This window comes from Chelonus insularis, unplaced genomic scaffold, assembly GCF_013357705.1.
Source record: "Chelonus insularis isolate UGA/USDA-ARS -01 unplaced genomic scaffold, ASM1335770v1 contig_93_pilon, whole genome shotgun sequence".
NCBI classification, from domain to species: Eukaryota; Metazoa; Arthropoda; class Insecta; order Hymenoptera; family Braconidae; genus Chelonus; species Chelonus insularis.
Genome location: NW_023276782.1, coordinates 753,928 through 767,279, shown reverse-complemented (window position 1 = coordinate 767,279; position 13,352 = coordinate 753,928). Strand labels below are relative to the sequence as shown.

Here is a 13,352-nt window from a genome sequence, read left to right as displayed (position 1 = left end):
GATTTTTTAAATGCCTCTTTTTAAGTGAAAATAATTCTAATTATCATGTAATGCAATTTTACTACGATTATCTTATTGATAACCTATAATTTATGAACATTCAATCAATAAAACCAATTAGACTATAATTATATTTAACTCGTTACAATTTTCAATAGTATAATGAATTTTACAATTAACTATTCAAGTTACATGAAATTACTTTTTCCTATAAACAAAATAAACAATGCCTACTATTCTGCAAATTAATTACCAGCAAATTATATAACAGTCAATTGACAACAAATGTTCGTTTCGAATTGATCATTGTTCTTGGAACGAATGACTTTTATTTATAAGATTACATTCAGCTTATTATAGTGCTTCTCATATTGTTATACATATGTACACGTATATATACGTAATATACCTATTGTATTATTTATATTCATCATACAAAATAAAGATCTCATCGTCTATTGCACGTAACATAGTAATGAGCAGAAGAAAGAGAAGGAGTAAAAGGCAGATATAGAGGAGGAGACAAAATATACTTAAGTATCTTCTACAGAGTTCGTTCTTTTCACTTTCACTTCACTCATCTTATTATTCCAAGTCTTTATCCATTTCTAAGTTGATTGTGTGTCAAGCATTTTAAAATTTCTGAAGAAACAATCTGTTTACATGATGTTTTCAAGTATTACCTGGATGTTATTTGTTTTCTTCAGTGTAGTTCACGGTCAGGAAGTCTTCGTAAGTATAATTATGACGTAATAACATTTAAAATGGGTGGACAGTGACTAATTTTATTTACAGAATACTCTACCTCCACCAGTGATGACAAGTTTCACTTGTAAGGGTAGAGAGACCGGTTTCTATGCTGATATTGAGACTAATTGCCGAGTTTATCATACTTGTGATGATCATGGTAATAAATTTACTTATCACTGCCCACAAGATACAGCTTTTCGTCAAGATTCACTGGTCTGTGATCATGCATATCGAGTTGACTGTCAAAAATCTGCTGAATTAATTCTCCAACGATCAATCCAAGACTCTCAAACTGAGCCTGATAATGTTCAAGACTTTAAGACATTCTCAAGAAGCTATCAGATTGCACCAAAACCTTCAGTTCATCTTTTAGCACCTAAAGAAAGTGATCAAAAGCCTACGACATTTGTGATGAGGTCTACTATGTTCTTTCGAGATCAGTCAAACTCCAGGAATGACAATCGACAGTCCAAGAGTCAAAAATTGATCAAAGAAAATTTTTCTACCTCTTCAACACCTCCACCATCTACTACCAAACAGTCTTTTTCACAATTTCAATTTAAAAACTCGATAAAACCATTTGCAGTTTTGGAAAAACCAAAGAATTCTCTTTCTGACAATGAATCAAGTGCAGAAAACTTTCAACATAATCGACAAAATCCTTTTAATAGAACGACACGAATTTTAAATAATAACAACTTTCCTTATATTGAAACCTTGAAATCTATGCAGAATTATAGAAATAAGGAGAATTATTTCTCAACTACTGTCAGGACTACAACTGCTGGAACCGAATTTCCCATTCCTAAGTTCAGTAATGCTTTAAGTGGATTTAATTCTGAAGATCCATACTATCCTCGAAGTTCTAGTACAGAGAAGGTTTACAGTTTATCTACAAAAAATAAACAAAAGTTTCCGGCTTTTACAACTCCAAACTATCAAGCAAGTAGTAAAGAATTGAAGATACCTGATTTTCTACCCGATCTCAATTCTGTGGAAGATCTTGTTGATCGTAGGAAGCTCTTCTTTATTCCATCAGCAAGAAAGAATTGAAAATTGATGGATAATTGTGTAATCAAAGAGTGTGTAATCATTGATAAATTATAACTCATTGTAGGTGATTATATTATACAATAATACCCAGACAAGGAAGGCCGTTTGCTCGAGGTTGAAAGATACAATAGATATTTATATTTGTATATGTTTTTATATGAATTTTTATATTTTATTATAAATATGAAAATAAAGTTTAGTATAAATAATGAACTAAATCAATCGATTAATTTGTAACGTATCATAATAAATATTTTTACTGTTTAATTTATTACTAAAATTAAATAAACTATTTATGTAATAGTTTTTACACAAATTTATAAGCTGGAAAAGTTATTTTCAATGGCTCTGATATATATCCATTTGTGGCAACAGAATATAAAGTAAGTTCTGTTGGTTTTGTCAAGTCAAGAGATGATAAAATTGCTTGAGATCTTGTTGCTGATCTCACACGAGTCGTTACGACCCTATGAATTTATTATATTGTCTTATAAATGCATTTTTTAATGATATTCAAATTTTACCTACCCATTAACAAGAACCTCATACCCACGGATATTACTCAACTCTTTAGGAAGGTCCCAGGCTATATGTAATGATTGTAAAATAAGCTTGACGACCCTGAAGTTCCTTGGCGCCGGAACTGAATCATGCTGACTCAATTTTTCTTCACTAGGAGGTTTCTAGGGTAAAATAAAGAAATATTTAGATGCTAGATATTTAACTGAAAAATATTTCAAGTCTTGACCAGAATATTTTTATTTTCTTTGTATAACTGACTTATTCAAAAATTATTTGTTAAAATTCATTAACATAATAGTTTCCTAGAATACTTTTAATACCGAGACTGATACAACTACAATTAGAAAAAAATAAATAAAAATTCTAATAACCTGCTGTTTTAAAAATTTGTAAAGTAGTGATCGATCAAAATCAATGTCAGTTTTAGGGAGATCAGTGGTAAGATTTTCAGCAACCACATCAACATCATTTAAATTTATTAATCTTTGTGCAAGAACTGCTATAAGTTCATCCTTGACTTGACATTTCATCTGGAGAAGCTCAATAGTGGTCATCAATCCTATTAGAGTATTTTTTATAAGACACATGAAGAATAGTTTTTCCTTTATTGGATTTAATAGAGTATTATATTCAAACCAGAGTCATTATATTTATCCAGTGAAAGTTCAGGTATAACTTTTAAACAATCTCCTGGGATATAGTTAACGCTGTTACAACATCGTCTGTAAGAAAAAAATAAGATAATATGCATGATCATGAAATTTATATCCATTTATATTTAATGCCAATCAAGCCACCTCTTCAATTTTTAATTGCAGAGTATGCTATCTTACTTCATTTTAAAAAAAAAAAATTGCAGTTATTAAAGATTGTCCAAGAAATTAAAACTCATACTGAGATTTATTATTTTTCTTTTTAATACCTTTTTAATTATTAATAATATTTCTATTTTAAGTGCTCACCCGATTGGTAATGTTTCATTAGAATTTTGGTCTACATCATCGATAATTTCAAACATTTGTCCACAACCACAAATACATTTTCGGAGTTCGCCTCGTGTTATGTACTTACAACCACAAGGACACGTTGATCCAGTTTTGGAATTAATTATTTTTCTTTCATCATTTTTCTTCACTTCTTTAACTTCATCTTCATTTATTCCCCTTTCGTCATTATCACTATGCTTTGAGAAATGAAATGAAGTTTTTATTAAGCTTAATGAAATTGAGACTAAATATACAACCATAAAGTTAACGATCAGGTATATAAATCATTTTTAACTTATTGCATTTGCGTAACTTCATCCGTTATGAAAAAATAACTTCACGAATTATCTGAAGTAAACGATAAAAATGAAATTGATTACTTAATTAAATTTTTAATTATTTTCTCATCAATTATTTAGACTTATGATGCATGCATATGCCTTTTAAATAACCAATTAATTTTTACTTCACACAATTAACAGAATCAGAATAACGGTACAAGACTCTTTATGCCTTTATATTACACAATTCAATTGATATGATAATGAAAGCAACATCACCTCCATTTTAGCATCATCTAGTGAAGAAGTAAACGTTTGTGAATGACTCTTCGTAACATTTGCTATTTCTCCTCGTGATTCTGTAGCTGGGTCATCTTTTGAACTTGTCTCAATATCAGTTGCAATGAAGCTTCCATTCCCTTTCACTTCTGAAGAAAGGCAATTGTATTTACAAGGCAAATAACTATGTCCATATTTACCTTCACCCAGTGAATTAACTTCGACTTCATTAAGGTTACAATTCCAACAATTATCAACAGATCTAATACTTGGATCTTTGGGAATATTTGGAATAGTTGCCCAATCAAGTTTATCACATTGACATTGATTTCTACAACTGCAAACCCATTCACCTTCAGAAGTTATTGAATCTGGACCCCACACCTGACAATTGCACCTCAAATGTGATGGTATTGCCTACAAATATCAAGCTTATCATGTTATTTATAATATTTACGTGAATGAAAAATATTTTTTGCAGTAAATGAATATTCATAAAGTGAAATTTATCAATTTCGTAATTTATGTGAATGAATTTATTGTTATCGAACATACTTAAATGTATTTGAAACCAATTAAAAAAAAGTTAACCTATATTCTCTAGGATCGTTATTCTCTAATTAATTTATTATTCAAGTAGCCATGAAATTGATAACATTTGTGCATAATTACTTTGTGAGTGGAACTGGAATTGCATGGAAATTTCAAATCTTTTAGTGAATCAACTGTATCTTTAATTGGTTCTACTAGTGTATCGAGGCCAAATTTCTAGAAAATAATTACAGTAGTTAGTCGGAATTGTAACTTATAAATTAAATACATCAAATTCCTTTTACCAGAGCTTTTTTTTGAAGAGATTCAAACTCTTTTGCAATATTAGTCAAACTGGATTGGCTATTACTTTTGTAACATGGCTGTAAATTTTCAACATTTTTCTTTCCAGTAGAATGTCTGGAATGATTTTGAATAGGATAAGAAAGAGTTTTTTGCGGAAGGTAATCGGTTTCATCAATCAGATTTGATAGAACTTGACCCATTATAAAAAATAATATTCATACAGGTAATTTTGTTTTAATTTTAGCATTACTAATTAGCAACTCTATATCATAAAGTCTAAATTTAATTGAAAAAAACATACTGAACATAGCAGATGAAAAAATTTCAATTCATAGCTAAGTTCAAACAATTAAAGTATCGATCGATTGTAGACATTTATAGATAAATGAAGGAATCAAGTATTGGGTAAGGAATTATAATAATATTTAACAAATATTTCACTAGGTACAGTGTTTCTTTAATAAAACATATTAATAACGCATTGATAAATATATTGTTTATATTACAATAATTATTATTCGCAATAAAAAGATTAAAATCTAGAGTTAAATGTTATTACTTATAGGCGGGCCAAACCAACGATTACAGATCAGAAGCACGAATTAAAAAAGACGTCTCTTGTCCATATCATTTCGTTACTCCATAATCTTAACTAATACAACTAAACATAAAACTTGGACTAGAAGTTACCTGAATCTTAACTAAATTTTTGTACACTCATCAACAGATCCCCCGACTAATTTTTGACAATAATTACAATAAAATTGTCAAAAAAAAACCTCTAACTACTTATGAAGTAAATAAATACAAGAACGCACGTCGATATTTGAATAAAATGATAACAAAATAATTTATGAAACATACAAAACAAACAAAACCTTACTTGTAATCAATTACTTCAACAACTTTCTATTCGTCGTTATATTCAAGTCGGATACATTTGTGGTCGTTTTTTTTTAACGAAAACTATTTGATGGCGTTGAGTAATTTTACACAGTAACTGGAGTTTAAGATTGTATGATGCAGCTTTTAATGCAAGATGTAATACGCAATAATTTGTATCATAGAGAGGAAGAAAGAGAGAGAGACAAATTTTATAAATATATCAAAAATGTGATGATGTTCATTTGTGGTTTAGAAATGCTGATTAGAGGTGCCTTCGTTTGCGCGGTAGGACGTACCATTCCTGGTCGTCACTTGGGCATACCAAGCAGCGCCAGCAGTATTGTCCTGAAATTAAAAAATCATAATTTCAAAACATGTTCTATTTGATAAAATCACGTGCGATGAATATAAAACGTAAGTTTGCTAATCAACAGTCACACCCGAATGTAGTTTTGTTTTATTGCTCAAACTTAAATTTTATAGTTACTCCAAAAAGTGATCCAATCAATTATAAAATCAAATGAGAAGCTATAAGTATTCGTTCTAATTGTTCTTCATAAATTTTCAATTAATTTATCATAACATACCTTACTGATAGAATTAATAATGCAGTGCCCTCAACATGAGTGAGGTGTTATGCTGGTCATGCGAGAAGCTTCTGCTGCAAGAGTCAAGCCACTATTTTGTGAAAATATTACCGCAACGAAGAAATAATAAATCCTTCACCTCCAACGAAAGTAGATGATCTGCTAGAAACAACCAACAAATTAATTAGTTGAGATAATTAATAAACACAACAGATTTAATTTTAATAAATTATTTAATACAATCAACTGAAACTAAGTTTAGTTTCATTTTTGCAGTTGAGACAAATGAAATATTTTTAAGTAATGAGAGAAACATTCAAATAACGAACTAAAGTAAATAGATAAAAATTACTGTACAATCATTCAATTATAATGATAAATTGGAAAAATAATCAATAGAGCAACATAACCACCACCTTAAGCGCCACGACTAATTATTACTTGATATGTGTGAAGGAGTGTGCACGAGACAGATAAACCACCCTCTCAAACAAATTTAACGCCACATTACCATTCGCCCTTTCTATTCGATAGTTGATAAATAAATGCGATAATTCAAATAAACTACACTACTCAGTTTTCAGCATTAGATCGACGAACCGCAATAAAAAGCCGTCGTTTCTAGTTTAATTAATTACAATAATGAAATCTATGAAATATAACAAAAGTCACATATTCTCCATCAAAACGATTGCTTTTCTATCTTGTAGGTGAAATAAAGATGAGCAGGCTAGGCGAGTCATAGTTGATTAGTTTTTTTTTTTACTTTTTTGTTGATAACACAGTAAAAAATTCTGGGCATCCAATAAAGTTTTAAAATAAATATATTATTGAATTATGTAAATATTACTTCAATGATTGTTATGCATGAATTTAATGATATATTAATTTGATAATGAATGTTACAAGCTTTTTAGTGTTAACATTTATTAAAAAATATTAATCACATTCACAAATTTAAATGGTTTTTCTTGGAGATTTATTTAACAATATATCTTGAAGTAGCACAAAATTTTTTACTGCATGATATCATTTGTTTAGACTGACCTTAGGCCAGTCTCGAGCCAGCCATTAAGTGAAATGAGATTGTATCTCATCATCCATTTCTCCAAGGTACATATTCATACCCTGTTTTATTTCCCTCTGTCGACTTGCATGTCCGAGACATCATCTCTTCGAGCTTCCGTTGAACCGTTAGTAAATTGATCCATATTATTATTTTACACTTCTGCCCCTTTATGATTATTATTCATCAATCATGATTATTTTATTACTTTTGTTTTTAACACAGTTCAGCTCCGCCATCATTCATATCGACATTTTTGAAGATTGTACACTCGGAAGGATGAAAATATGTTTAGAAAGAATGATAGTTTACGCGGTACGGCTGATTAATCATCTACACAAAATGATGTTACTAACTCTACACGCATATCTCTTGATAGAGCACGAGTTCATGAAGACCAACAATTGATTTAACCAAGTTGCTGCTATTATTCGCGTTCCACACTCTCAACGCCCAACCGTCGCACTCCCTACGCCTATTTCGTCCTTTTCTAACCTTCTCTTTAGCCTCTGACTTGTTTATTGACACAAAAGCATCCACTGGATTTTCTTTAGATTGTAAGTGAACACGAGACACTGAGCCTGATGCTCTTTCTTCCTCATGCTCCTCGCGAGTTTCTTCTACAAATTCCGCGATTACATCTTCTGAAGGATTACGAAGTACATTCTCCTGTAAACAAATGGTTTTTTTTATCTTTAATTGATTCCCTCTTAATTCAGTCACCTTTAATTGGCACTCTTTAAAATTTTTTTTATTTAGCTAAATAAATGATCAATTTTTCTTTAATGTTTTTCACTCTTATTATGATAAAATTGTTAAAGAATTTTTTACAAACTAATAAAAAAATTAATTGAAGTCAATGTATCAATTAATTGCATTTTTAATTATCATAATTAAGAGAAAGTAATTGAGCTCGAAAAAAAAAATCTTATTTAATAAAATAATTATATTTAATGAACTTGTTTTAATAAGATTCATGGAAAAAATTATTCTGATGTAACAATAAAATATTTTATACTCTAGGAATGATTGAAAAAAAATTTTTTAATTAAATGCCATTAAAGGATTATAATGTAATACAGAGTTTAGCTGAATTGAATAGCTTTTGAAATACTTACCAAACCATCACAATCAGTCTGTTGAAATTTTTCAGTCTGTGTAAATCGATTGATTACAGATTTTTTGAATTCATTATCGACTTCCATTGGTTCATCAGTTTGGTTGATTTTATCTGAAGTATGGAGAACTGTAAAAGCTTTTGAAGTATCAAATGCATGGCCCATGTCAATTTCGTCATTGTGACGCGAAATATCGCAACAGGAGTGATTTTTTATACAATCCTCAAGCTCAAAAATTCTTCCTATCATCTTCTGGTTAATAGCATTTTTCTCTGTCAGATCTCGTTCAATCTTCGCCAACTTAGCAGTTTGATCATTTTCCAGCTGAGACCACGTCATATCCACTTGCTGAAGAGTCTTTGCAAATGCTCTCTCTTTACATTCTAAGTCAATCATCTGCCGCCGTAGACAACATTCAGCTCTTGCCAACTGTTGAATCTTTTCATCATAATCTTGTCTTATTGCTTCACACTGAGAGCACTCGTTCATAGAATTGTTACTTTTGTAAAGTTCAGTAGCTATTCCAAATCCATTGAAATTCTTTTTAGATGAAATCGACTGTTTAGTTTCATCAAGATTAACTAGAGCTTCGTGGAAAATATTTTGACATCGTGAAAACGATAGAGAGTCATTACATGGCATACTTCTATACTCTGTAATAATGTCATCGGTGGATGTTGAAGAATTTCGAGTGTTCGAATTTTTTGTCATGGTTCTTACATCGACTTGAGATTTTTGAATTGCATTTTCTAACCAGTAAACCTTTTCAGCAAGTCGATAATTCTCATCCAACAAGTCTTCTTCTCTCTGCTTTGCAATCAAGTGTTCCTGTAACCTTTTTTTCTCCGCTTCTTCGTATACTTCAAGTCGTTCTTCGAGTTCTCGAATCCTCTCTTTGTATGACGTCAATCGATTCTCCTCTCCAGTGTCAGAAATGTCCATTGGAACCGGTACTTTCGCCGCTCTCTCCTGAATCCTTTCACGGAGTTCCTGCAATCTCTGGACTTCTTGAAGAAGTTCACCGGCATGTGTTTCTGTTTGAGTACCACAAGTAGTAAGCTCGACTTCATGTTCCGTCTCTTCTTCGTCAAAGATTCCACTTTCTTGAAGAGACGATGGTGGTTTCTGTACTAGAATAGGTGACATTGATTGACTATACGAATTATAAGGAATTACTGTCGCGACGACTCGATCTCTTTGCTTATTTACTTGATCTTTGAACAATTGAGTTGGCTCTGGCGAAACAATTCCACTGTCTGCAGTATCTGGACTCTCTCTTGGTCCAGCTTCTTCCAATTCTAAAACTCTAAACTCCAATAATTCATTCTGCTCTCGAAGTTCTGACATTTCTGCTATCAATCCCGCTTCTCTCTCTTCAGCTTCTTTAAGTTTATCACTAAGAGCCCGACGACTGTTCTGACTTCCTCTAGTTTCTTGAAGAAGAGCTTTCTCTAGTTCTCTTACTTGACTTTTTGCATGAACTAATTCCTGCTGTTCTTCTAGATATTTCGTCTGAAGTTCATCAACTTCAAGTATCAGAGCCTCATAAGCTTCTCTTGTGATTCCTCCATTCGTCTGCCATCCACCTGGTTGTGGAGATAAAGATGAGGGTGCACTAGACAATGCACTATCACCTTCCTCATGTTCTTCTTCGTCATCGACTTCAGCGACAGGCTCTAATTCTAACCACTGCTTATAAAATTCTTCTTTTCTCTTTTTATTCGATAACTGGTCAAGCTTCCGCTCCCGTTCTTTTAATGCTTGACGTAAATATTCAATCACCTCCTGCTGTTCCATTGCAAGTTCACGAAGTCTTTCGACTTCGTCCTCGTATTCTCCTTTGCAGAGGCCCATCTAAAGATCCAATCATTTTGTCGTTAATTCAACCTATCCTACGTTAATTATAATAAATTAAACTGCTAAATGGTATTATACTTACAGTATTTTCTGATGGAACCTTGTTCTCGATCCTCGGTGTTAAACGAATCTGCTGGCCTCTCTCATTCTCCCGTAATTTTCTCATCTGTGAAAATAAATAATTATTCAAATTAAACTCATCACATTCTACTTTTATGAACTATAATCAAATGTTACTCAACTGCACAGTATAATTTCAAATCATTCAACGCCTATTTAGTTGAGAATTAATTTTAAAAAATTTCTTAATTATTACTTTAAAATTTCTACTGAAAAAATTATTCGAGACAGTGAATGATAAATTCTTTTTTTTCATTTTATTGTACCGTTGCATTATGCATCTACGTATATAATTATTTCTGGGTCATTAGAGAAGTCGATTTATAGGTGTTCAAAAAGACTTTTTCAACGATAAAATAAAAAGATTTACAGTTAACAAAATATGAAAAAAACTACTTTTTAATGAAATAAAATTTCTAAAATCATTTTTATCTGTTATTATAATAATAACAATCATTTCCCTGTGGATATTTATTTAAAAATATACTAAAAGATGTATTGGAATTTTTTTAGACAGATTATATAGTATATCTAACTTCCGTATTACTTTGAAAACTATTTTTCCAATAAAAACGATAAAAAAAACTTCTTTTCATGCTCAAGTAGTGAAAGTGGGCTCTCGACCCTCATCATCTTTCGATATTTACATTTTATCTAACCTTATAAATTATATTTAATACGTGATTGATTTATTTTATTAAAAAAAAATATATTTATAATCACTAGAATATTCCAATAAATCTTTCATGACAAAGCATAATGTTAGATTCCTTTATGTATGACTTTAATAACTGTAACTGGAAAAACATTTATGAATTATTTCTTTTTGTGTTGCAAAGCCACGACAAGAATCCCAAGACTCATGCTCTAGATATTACGATTTTTTTTTCAGAAAAAAAATCTATTGTCATCTGAGCTATGAAAGGTATTCAAAAGGCTAGGATATATTTTGTTTGCTGAATGATGTAATTACTTTGATGGTATAAAATTCAACTTTTTTGCACCACTTGAAGAAGTGAAAAGAAAAGGTACAAGTATCCTTAGAGTCTACTAGTTACCTCGTTAATGCAATAACTACCTAACAAGTGTGTTGTTGCCTGATTACTTGCCAATAAATTTGTTTGGACACCTGGAATCTTGTTCATTATACTACCTACTTGCTTCAAGGAGCTATCTGTACAGTAGAGCTCAAATTATTTTTTTACAATAATATCATAAAAGTCAAGCATCATATTGCTTTATCTTTGTGTTCTTCAAGTAATAAATGTTGATTTATTTTTTGATCTCCAACATACTAATTATTTTATCATTTGATTTATTTAAAACTCATAAGTTAAAACAATAACTTTCGTGACATCTTTATCAAAAATAAATTTATTCAAACGGAAAACTTTTTAACTTAATTGTTTTTTGAAAGTGAAGTAGAATTAAACAAATCCCCAGTGAAACTATTTCAACTTATTGTAGAACATGTTTGAAACAGTTAAAATAAATTTGTTTTTGTTTTATTGTTGAGTCTAAAACTGGTCTAAAATTCAACTTAAACGTAATAGCTATGAATAAATCATCATTTGCTTTCTTCTCTCACTGTTGAATGCAATAAAAGCAGGAAAAATGTCAGACGGTTGATGCATGACATGTAATTAGCAAACATATCAAGAGAACATGGACCAATTAGACATCTCTCAAGTGAATTACAAACAACATCCAGGAAGTTTCACGCAAGCGTTGGATTTGTTACGATTCCATCATTCCATTGTAAAGTCTAGTTCTTAGTTTAATCTCAGTTAAGACTCTATTAAACCACATAATAATGCAAGCTATGTATACGACTACCAAACAATTTCACTTTACTTGATATAACGGTACTTCTTGATTGGTATTAGATTAAATAAATTACTTATTGTCCTCAAGAGCATGCGGTAGTCTTGTGTGTGTGTGTTTAAAACCTGCATAACTAAGAACAGCTATCGGCACAGTTTTTGAACTTAAGAATTAAAAAGAGCTGATAGTTACCAGTTATTTATTTCATTCAAACGATTCTTCAAATCATCACTCTTGGTGATTATCATCAACTTTATTTGAGATATAACATAATAAAAGAATTGAAACTTTTCATTTAGTTAGATTCAGCTGATTGACTGAAACGAAGATCAATTGAAGAAGACTTGCTAAGAGATACAAGATGGTCCGGCGTTAAGAGACTGAAACCGTTACGTTGGCCCCCTGACACACAGCTGACTGGTCCTCTTGGTTTTTTTTATCTCTCTTTTTATGCCTCAGGTGAAAAACAACCTGTGCTTTACGGGTCAGGTGTTCGACCGGTCAATCTGGCCGTCTTGAATGATAATAAATGATCACTAGATAAAGTCATGATGAAATGTCCTTTTTTATTTCATCTTATATTACTGTCATTTGCGTTGATATGTATAGCACTGTCATCAGCATAAAATTATTATCAAAGTCCTTTTTATTGCAAAACATGATAATGAAGTATTGACCCCAGATGACAATTGTTTGACAAGAGTCTGGGATGACTTTTTTAAAGCCTAGTGTACATAAACTTTCTCTTGAGTTGATTGATTTTTTTCGGGCACTCCAGTACTTGTGAATTATATGAAAGATTTCTCTCGACAGTTACATCCTCGATTTCTCCTCTATTAGAAGTTTTGTATCCTTGGTATCGATACAAATTTTATTGTCACTAAAGCGTAATTATATCTAGCATGACTTCACGCTATAATTTAATAAAAAAACCAATCAGCAAAAAGCATGTTGCAGAGTCAAGAAAAGTAGGTGATAAGAAAGTATGCTAAAAATTCATACAGCGTGTAGGTGTTGTACTCGACTGGGTTTCCTGATCAGTTTACTTTCGATGTTCTTTCATTATCGATTTTCTTGATACTATTATAATTACAAGTACTCTATATCACTCTTGATGAAAAAAAAATTTTATTGACCCACTTTTTAAGAAAAAAAAAAATTAATATTAAAAATATCAGAATCATGTG

General features: G+C 30.9%; 3 protein-coding genes across 6 annotated transcripts in view; 1 reads left to right on the top strand and 2 right to left on the bottom strand.

Annotated features, from left to right (window-relative positions):
* The first annotated feature begins 102 nt into the window (after window positions 1-102).
* LOC118072405 (uncharacterized) lies at window positions 103-1,923 on the top strand. Its single transcript, XM_035092263.1, has 2 exons — window positions 103-732; window positions 796-1,923. Exons 1-2 carry the CDS (start codon window positions 664-666, stop codon window positions 1,801-1,803), a joined length of 1,077 nt encoding a protein of 358 aa, XP_034948154.1. The 5' UTR covers window positions 103-663; the 3' UTR covers window positions 1,804-1,923.
* Window positions 1,924-2,110: 187 nt separating this feature from the next.
* LOC118072481 (uncharacterized) lies at window positions 2,111-5,069 on the bottom strand. Its single transcript, XM_035092389.1, has 9 exons — window positions 4,708-5,069; window positions 4,544-4,639; window positions 4,072-4,288; window positions 3,872-4,020; window positions 3,288-3,508; window positions 2,962-3,047; window positions 2,697-2,884; window positions 2,332-2,486; window positions 2,111-2,270 (listed from the first exon to the last, which is right to left on the bottom strand). Exons 1-9 carry the CDS (start codon window positions 4,906-4,908, stop codon window positions 2,111-2,113), a joined length of 1,473 nt encoding a protein of 490 aa, XP_034948280.1. The 5' UTR covers window positions 4,909-5,069.
* Window positions 5,070-5,143: 74 nt separating this feature from the next.
* LOC118072524 (janus kinase and microtubule-interacting protein 3-like) overlaps window positions 5,144-13,352 on the bottom strand; it is a 28,425-nt gene continuing 20,216 nt past the window's right edge. The window contains exons 6-10 of one of the 4 annotated variants that reach the window (XM_035092461.1): window positions 10,304-10,387; window positions 8,365-10,218; window positions 7,228-7,915; window positions 6,181-6,342; window positions 5,144-5,938 (exon numbers count right to left, since the gene is read on the bottom strand). In XM_035092461.1, the coding sequence (XP_034948352.1) occupies window positions 7,604-7,915; window positions 8,365-10,218; window positions 10,304-10,387 (2,250 nt within the window). In that variant the 3' untranslated portion in view covers window positions 5,144-5,938; window positions 6,181-6,342; window positions 7,228-7,603. The remainder of the gene's footprint in view (window positions 5,939-6,180; window positions 6,343-7,227; window positions 7,916-8,364; window positions 10,219-10,303; window positions 10,388-13,352) is intronic. The other 3 variants (XM_035092460.1, XM_035092462.1, XM_035092463.1) reach the window with 3 other exon arrangements.

Coding starts and splice junctions, on each gene's coding strand:
- LOC118072405 (XM_035092263.1), top strand. CDS start 664: ATGATGTTTTCAAGTATTACCTGGATGTTATTTGTTTTCTTCAGTGTA. Junction 733..795: donor TTCACGGTCAGGAAGTCTTC/GTAAGTATAATT, acceptor TTTTATTTACAG/AATACTCTACCTCCACCAGT.
- LOC118072481 (XM_035092389.1), bottom strand. CDS start 4,908: ATGGGTCAAGTTCTATCAAATCTGATTGATGAAACCGATTACCTTCCG. Junction 4,640..4,707: donor CTCTTCAAAAAAAAGCTCTG/GTAAAAGGAATT, acceptor ATTATTTTCTAG/AAATTTGGCCTCGATACACT. Junction 2,487..2,696: donor ACAAATTTTTAAAACAGCAG/GTTATTAGAATT, acceptor ATTTTACCCTAG/AAACCTCCTAGTGAAGAAAA.